Source organism: Telmatherina bonti (genome assembly GCF_933228915.1).
Source record: "Telmatherina bonti genome assembly, chromosome: 7".
In the NCBI taxonomy this organism is placed as follows: Eukaryota; Metazoa; Chordata; class Actinopteri; order Atheriniformes; family Telmatherinidae; genus Telmatherina; species Telmatherina bonti.
The window spans coordinates 5,848,962-5,856,418 of NC_136625.1; the positions used below are offsets into that span (position 1 = coordinate 5,848,962).

At 44.4% G+C, this 7,457-nt stretch overlaps 1 protein-coding gene across 1 annotated transcript in view; it reads left to right on the forward strand.

The window, feature by feature from the left end:
• Nucleotides 1-1,672: 1,672 nt before the first annotated feature.
• The window catches only part of LOC306758096 (transcriptional regulator Myc-1-like), a gene marked incomplete at both ends in the record, with an annotated part of 8,941 nt that continues 3,156 nt past the window's right edge, over nucleotides 1,673-7,457 (forward strand). Inside the window, 2 exons of the mRNA XM_079243309.1 lie at nucleotides 1,673-1,829; nucleotides 3,306-3,418. Coding sequence (XP_079099435.1) covers nucleotides 1,673-1,829; nucleotides 3,306-3,418 — 270 coding nt within the window. The remainder of the gene's footprint in view (nucleotides 1,830-3,305; nucleotides 3,419-7,457) is intronic.

The following is a 7,457-nucleotide window of genomic DNA, read 5'->3' on the forward strand; positions in this document are numbered from 1 at the left end:
TCCAAGCACAGAAGCAACTTTCTGGATCAGTTTGTTGATTCTCTTCAAGTCTCTGGTTCTGATGCTACTACCCCAGCAGATGCTGTATAGCTGACTGCACTCTCCACAACAGACTTATAGGAGATACTGCAACATCTTGGTGCAGACGTTAAACCATCTCAGCTTCCTTAAGAAGTACAGTCTGCTCTGACCTTTCTTGTAGATGTAGTCAGTGTTGCATTTCCAGTCCAGTTTGTTGTCCAGCTGAACTCCAAGATACTTGTATTCCTCCACCACCTCCACCTCCTCTCCCATGATGGAAACAGTACTTTGTTTATTCTTCTTCCTCCTGAAGTCAACAATCATCTCTTTTGTTTTGCTGCTATTTAATATGAGATGATGGTCACTGCACCATTTAACAAACTGACTGACCAGTTCTCTGTACTCTGCTTCTTGTCCATCCCTGATACACCCCACAACTGCAGAGTCATCAGAGTATTTCTGCAGATGACAGAACTCAGAGTTGTACTGGAAGTCTGAGGTGTACTGAGCGAAGAGGAATGGCCAGAGTACAGTTCCTTGTGGTGCACCAGTGCTGCTGACCTCCATCTCAGACACACAACCTTTCAGTCTCACAAACTGGGGTCTGTTTGTGAGGTAATCGTAGATCCAGGTGGTTGTGGAGGTATCCACTTGGAATTTATGGAGCTTCTCACATAACAAAGCAGGCTGAATGGTATTAAAAGCACTTGAGAAATGAAAGAACATGACCCTCAGAGTGCTGCCTGAATGGTCCAGATGAGTGTGCTCTCTGGAGCAGGTATATCCAAGTCCATTACGATATGCAAACTGTAATGGGTCCTGAAAGGTGTTTACTTGCTTGTTGAGGTAAGCCAGTAAGAGTCTCTCCAGGACTTTCATGATGTGAGATGTCAGGGCAACTGGTCTGTAGTCACTTGGTTCAGCTGGTTGTGTTTTTTTAGGCACTGGAACAAGGCAGGAGGTTTTCCACAGCACTGGGACTCTATTTTGTCTCAGACTGGTGTTGAAATTTTGAATTCAAGATGGCGCCGCTGTGTATGGCACGCCGTCCGGGTCTGCTGAGTTTGCTGTCAGTTTTAGCTTTTATCGTTGTTGTCATTCGAAATGTATCACCTCTGCTTGTGTACGATCGCCTCACGCTGCTACAAATACGCGACAACATAACCAACTTGCCTGGATGTGCTGAAAATGGACAATCAAACCCGCCACCACCGTTTCTAGCCTCTGGCATCCTTTCTGTGTGTTGCCTCGCAACAAGAAACATAGGAGACGTGGAAAGAGAAGCGGTGTACGAGTCAAGATAAAAGCTTACCTCGCATCCAGTTTATCCGATTCGTGTGATCCAGCCCGTTTTAAGGAAATATCCACGGAATACGGAGGATTGGACCTACATCGCTCTCTGCAATACAGCTATCGTTGGCTCCGACCGGCACTCCCTGGCGCCGGCTGTCCTCCTGTTCCTTGTCGCCGGCCTGCGTGGATCCAGCGGCGGGGCTGCGTGAAGGAGAATCTTCGCTCGCTCTGTCGTGCTGCTCCTTTGTCACCAGTGAAATCCATGCCGGTGCACGCAGCTCTGTTGAACGCTCGTTCAATCACAAATAAGACATTTGTCCTAAATGATTTTATTTCCACGCACGATTTGGATTTCCTCATGGTCACGGAAACCTGGCTTAGGCCAGGTGACAACAGCGCTTTTTCCGAGCTCCTCCCCCCTGGCTACTCCTTCCTGAGCTCACCGAGGTTGGCAGGCCGTGGAGGCGGGCTTGCCACTGTGTACAAACATAACATCAGCTGTCGCTCTATCCCTTGTAAGAGCTACAGTAGCTTTGAGCACCTAGTATTTCTGTTACAACTGGCATCCCCCACACTGTGTGCTGTTCTATATCGCCCCCCCAAATATAATAAGGATTTCATTTCTGAATTTTCTGATTTTCTTTCTGATATAATGCCCAAATATGACAGTTTTCTTTTTTGTGGGGACTTGAACATTCATGTCTGTTGCCCATCCAGTAATTTGTCAACTGACTTTCAAAACCTGTTAGCCTCATTTGATTTAACTCAGTCAGTAAAATCACCCACACATAGACTCGGTCACACATTGGACCTCATAATGTCACATGGTCTCCCAGTAAATATTTCAGAGATATTGGACACGTGCATCTCAGACCACCTCCCCATTCTTTTTGACTTCACAGCTCCTTCAGCTCAAGCTAAATCTTCTGCCCCAGCTTGTAGCCGTCGTACTTTTACTTCCGCTACAGCAGGTGAATTTGCTGCTGCCTTTATGGGTACTGGTTTGTATGCTCTGGGTGAACTGGAACATCTGTGCCCAGAGGAATTTATTTCCTCTTTTAATTCTACCTGCTCAGAAATTCTGGACTGTGTTGCACCCTTTAAGCTGAGGTCCATCAAACCTAAACCAGATCCCTGGCTGAATAACACCACACGTGCCCTGAGAAGGCGCTGCAGGCAGGCTGAACGGAGATGGAAGAAAGACAAGCTGCATGTGTCTCTGGGCATACTGAGAGACTGTCTTTCTGACTATCAAAATGCTGTTAAGGAAGCCAAATGTAAATATCTTTCAACTGTTATTTCCACTAGCAGTAATCGCCCTCAAGTTTTGTTCAATACAATCCAGTCTGTGACTAATCCTTTGGACAATGTGTTGATAAATGTGTCTAAATCCACCTGTGACGCATTTCTCCATCATTTCACAGACAAGGTGGCCTCTGTTAGACAGAGCATTAGCAACAATAGTGCTGCAGCTACTGCTCCACCTTGTGCCCCGCCTTTTGCCCCTGCTGCTGTGTTGACTGTGTTTGAGCCAGTATCACTCTCTCAGCTCTGTGAAGTGGTTCAGAAGCTGAGACCAACAAGCTGTCCCTTGGACATTGTCCCATCTAGAGTTTTAAAACAGGTTTTTGACACAGTGGGGCCATGTCTACTTCCTTTTTTCAATTCCTGCCTGCTGTTAGGGTCTGTTCCGGCTGTTTTTAAGCAGGCTGTGGTCAGGCCACTTATCAAGAAACCTAACCTAGACCCAGCAGTTCTCTCAAATTTCAGACCCGTGTCCCATCTGCCATTTCTCTCTAAAGTATTGGAAAAGCTGGTTTTTTCACAATTACAATCATTTTTGGATCAGAATCACATTTTTGAGAGGTTTCAGTCTGGTTTCAGAACACGCCACAGCACAGAGTCAGCACTCCTTAAGGTGCAAAATGATGTCTTGCTCTCCCTGGATTTAAAGCAACCTGTGCTGTTGGTAATGCTTGATCTTACCGCAGCATTTGACACAGTGGACCACTCTGTCCTTCTCACTCGCTTAGCCCAGCAAGTGGGTCTTCAGGGACCTGTGCTCCAGTGGTTCAAGTCATACCTGACTGATAGATCTTTCTCAGTAATGATTAATGACCTCTCTTCATCTTCAGCTCCTCTGTCTTCCGGTGTGCCACAGGGTTCCATTCTTGGCCCTGTTCTGTTCTCTTTGTATATGTTGCCCCTCGGCTCTGTGATATCCCGCCATAATGTCTCATTCCACTTGTATGCAGACGATCTCCAAATCTATCTGCCAGTTTCCCAGAACTCCTCAGACACACAGTCCATCTACAGGTGTCTGGATGACATTAAGCAGTGGCTATCGCAAAACTTCCTCTGTCTGAATGAGTCAAAATCTGAATTTATCCTCTTTGGTGCCCCCAGCCCAGCAAATGCAGCTCCATTGTTCACACCTCTCACCAACCATCTCAGTCAGACAGTTAGGAACCTTGGAGTGACGTTGGACAATAATCTCAGACTCAATAAACAAATAGACTCTGTGGTCAGGGCAAGCTTTTTTCAGCTTCGCCAGTTGGCCAAAATCAAATCCTTTCTCACTCGTCAAGACCTTGAAACAGCCATCCACGCCTTCATCAGTTCACGTTTGGACTATTGCAACGCCCTCTACATTGGACTCAGCCAGGCTTCTCTGCACCGTCTACAGCTTGTGCAGAATGCAGCTGCCCGCCTTCTCACCAACACACGCAAACATGACCATATCTCCCCAGTACTGTTCTCTCTACACTGGCTCCCGGTTCAGTTCAGAATTCAATTCAAAATCCTTCTGTTTGTTTTCTGCTCCATCCATGGCCTTGCACCTCCGTACCTTTGCGACCTCCTGACTCCTCACCAGCCCAGCAGAGCCCTGCGCTCCTCTGATCAGCACCTCCTGGTGGTCCCTCGGTCTAGGTGTAAACAGTGGGGCGATCGGGCCTTCGCAGTGGCAGGGCCCAAACTCTGGAACTCTCTGCCTCTGGAGTTACGCTCCATCATGGACCTGCCTCTGTTTAAGGCCAGGCTAAAGACTCATCTGTTTAGATCAGCCTTTGGCTGTTGAGATTTTTACATGTGAATGAACTGCTATTTTATATTTTTACTTGTTTTTATCTTTGTTCAGCACTTTGGTCAACTAAGGTTGTTGTAAAGCGCTTTATAAATAAAATTTGATTGATTGATTGAAAAGGTGCTGGAGAATCGGACATAGTTGTTTTGAGCAGGTCTTGAGAACTCTGGGACTGACACCATCTGGACCTGCAGCCTTGTTCTGGTTCAGTTTCTCAAGTTGCTTCATAACCTGATTGCAGGAGACAAACAAGGTGGAGGTCTCAGGATGTCCTGATGTGGAGGGAGATGAAGCTGTGTTCTGGTCCATGACTGAGCTGCAGGGTGACAGATTGGAGGCGTGACAGGAAAGCAGTGGGCTTATGGAGGGTGTGTGGTCTGTTGGGCTGGAGGTAGGGGGTGAACTGAACCTGGTGAAGAATATGTTCAGCTCATTAGCTCTGTCCAGAACTCCATCAGGCTGGTCCCCCTTTAACTTGAAGCCGGTGATCTTCTTCATTCCAGACCACACATCCCTCACGTTATTCTGCTGGAGCTGACTTTCTAACTTCTTCCTGTAATCCTCCTTGCACTTCTTAGTTTGTGGTTTAAGTTGTTTTTGTGTTGCCCTCAATAACTCCCTGTCTCCATCCCTGAAGGCTTTCTTTTTGATGTTCAGCAGCTTTTTCAGGTCACTGGTGATCCAGGGTTTGTTATTGGGGAAGCACCTCACTGTTCTTGTTGGGACGATGCTGTCCACACAGAAGTTTATGTAATCTGTCACACGCTCAGTCATGGTGTTGATGTCGTCTCCATGAGGTTCACAGAGGACGTTCCAGTCTGTAGCCTCAAAGCCTCCTCTAAGAGCATCTTCAGCTTCAGCAGACCAGATTTTGATAGTCTTTGTGATGACTGCTGAACGATGGGCTTGTAGGTGGAGGTGAGAAGAACCAGATTATGGTCAGATCTTCCTAAAGGAGGCAGGGCAGAACAACTGTATCCATAATTCATATTTGCATAAAATAAGTCCAACATCTTATTTTCTCTGGTGGAGCAGCTGACAAACTGCTGGAATGTTGGTAGAGTTGCAGAGAGAGAGACGTTGTTGAAGTCTCCGGAGATCGCCATGAATGAGTTTGGATGCTGTGTTTGTAGCCGAGCAACGACGGAGCTGATGACGTAACAGGCTGTGTCTGGTGTGGTACCAGGTATTATATAAACCGCTACCAGAATAACACAGGTAAACTCTCTGGGTAAATATGAATGGAAGCTCACAGCTAACAGTTCGATGTCCCTTGTGCATATCTTCTTCTTGACAGTAACATGTCCAGGATGACACCAACGCTGGTTAACCAGCACTGCAATTCCACCACCCTTTAGCTTTCCGCTGTGTTGTCTACTGCAGTCTGCACGGACCGTTTTAAAGCCCGGTACAGACACATTACAGTCAGGGATGTGTTCATGCAGCCATGTCTCGGTGAAGCACATAATACTGCACTCTCTGTATTCTTTCTGAGACCTTGTTAGCATCTCCAGCTCGTCCGTTTTGTTAGCTAGCGATCTCACATTACCCATGACAACGGTCGGTAGATATTGTTTAAATCTCCATCGCTTTGCCCTCTGTCTCACTCCCGCTCTGCAACCTCTTCTCTTTCTTTTCAACTCCATCGGGATTTGATGTGTTGTTTCGCTGATAATCCTGATTTGGGAGAGTTTAATCAGTTGATCTCGATTGTAAACAAGTCTTTCATTGCCATGGAGAATCATCATAACAAGTCTTGAAAGAGCAATAATATGCAGAAAAATCTTCCTTGCAGCACACCTTCCGAACCGGCATGAAATCCTCAGAAAAGGAGACCTAATTTGAGGTAGTATCTGAGAAGAGTTTGTACTTTTTAAAAAATCAAGATAGCAAGTCAGAGCTACTACAATTTGCTGCCAGCAGATGGCGCAATCTATAATGGAATATGTGAATATGTGAACATGTGAACATGCTGAAGTATTCTGAAATGAAAGAGCCAAGTAGACATGCAGTGTGTTAAGCTGACCAGCAGAGGGCAGCAGAGACGTTACACCTTATTACAGCAAAGCTCTTCAAACATCCTTTCCAGGTTTTATTTGCTGCTTCGCTGAGTTGATTTTATGTCAAACTTACTTTTTTAATTTCACTCAGATGTGAACTATAAAAAAAAAAAGTTGAATTCTTAGGTGAAAGTTAGTAAAATCCTGAGTGTTAATTACAAATAAACTTAAAGGAGAGATCAGTCTCTCACATGTTTGTAGTTTGTGTCATGGTGCTGCATGAGTGTGTGTGATTGGTTGAATGTAACACATACAGGTACGGTTTATTTACCAATAATTTATTTGAGCTTAATCTGTGATTTGAGACTGTTTATATTCAGACTGGCCTTTCATGTGCAGATTGTAGTCATATTTAGTTTTAATATACTGTGTCTGTATGAGGAAATTAATAGTTTGTTTTAAACTATTAAAAGTCAAGACAGCAATATAAAATAGTGCATCAGATATAATAAATACCAATTCAAAATGGCAAAGAGGAGTGTGAACAAGTCGAACTTAATGTCAAACCATTCACATCTAAAATGAACTACATTTGTTATTTTATGTATCCATACGTACAAACATGATATTTTTATTTATTGACCTTAAATATTTCAGTTAATTTGTTTAGTTGATTCTCTATTCTGCCTCTAGTCACTTATTTTCTTCTAAAAACAACCTCACAGTTCATGTGAATTTTCTTGGAACATTTTTATTTTTCATCTTTCTTTTTATATTTTTTTCTTTTATGTTTTATGTTTCAATAGTCATGACACATCTTTTATGTCATTTAAACAGGTAAAGTCACCTTAAATGCATTTTTCTGTAGTTTATTTACCATTTTCAGTGTTTTCATGTTGTTGTTGTTTTCATGACCTCATCACAACAGCCGGTTTCCCGGAACTTCCTTCGTTTGCATCATTTACAGTCAGCGCGGACCACTCTTATCGCTCTGCTTTTATTCATCCACTCAAGGAACTAGACCCCGTAAATAACACATCTTCTTACACCGTGTGGTG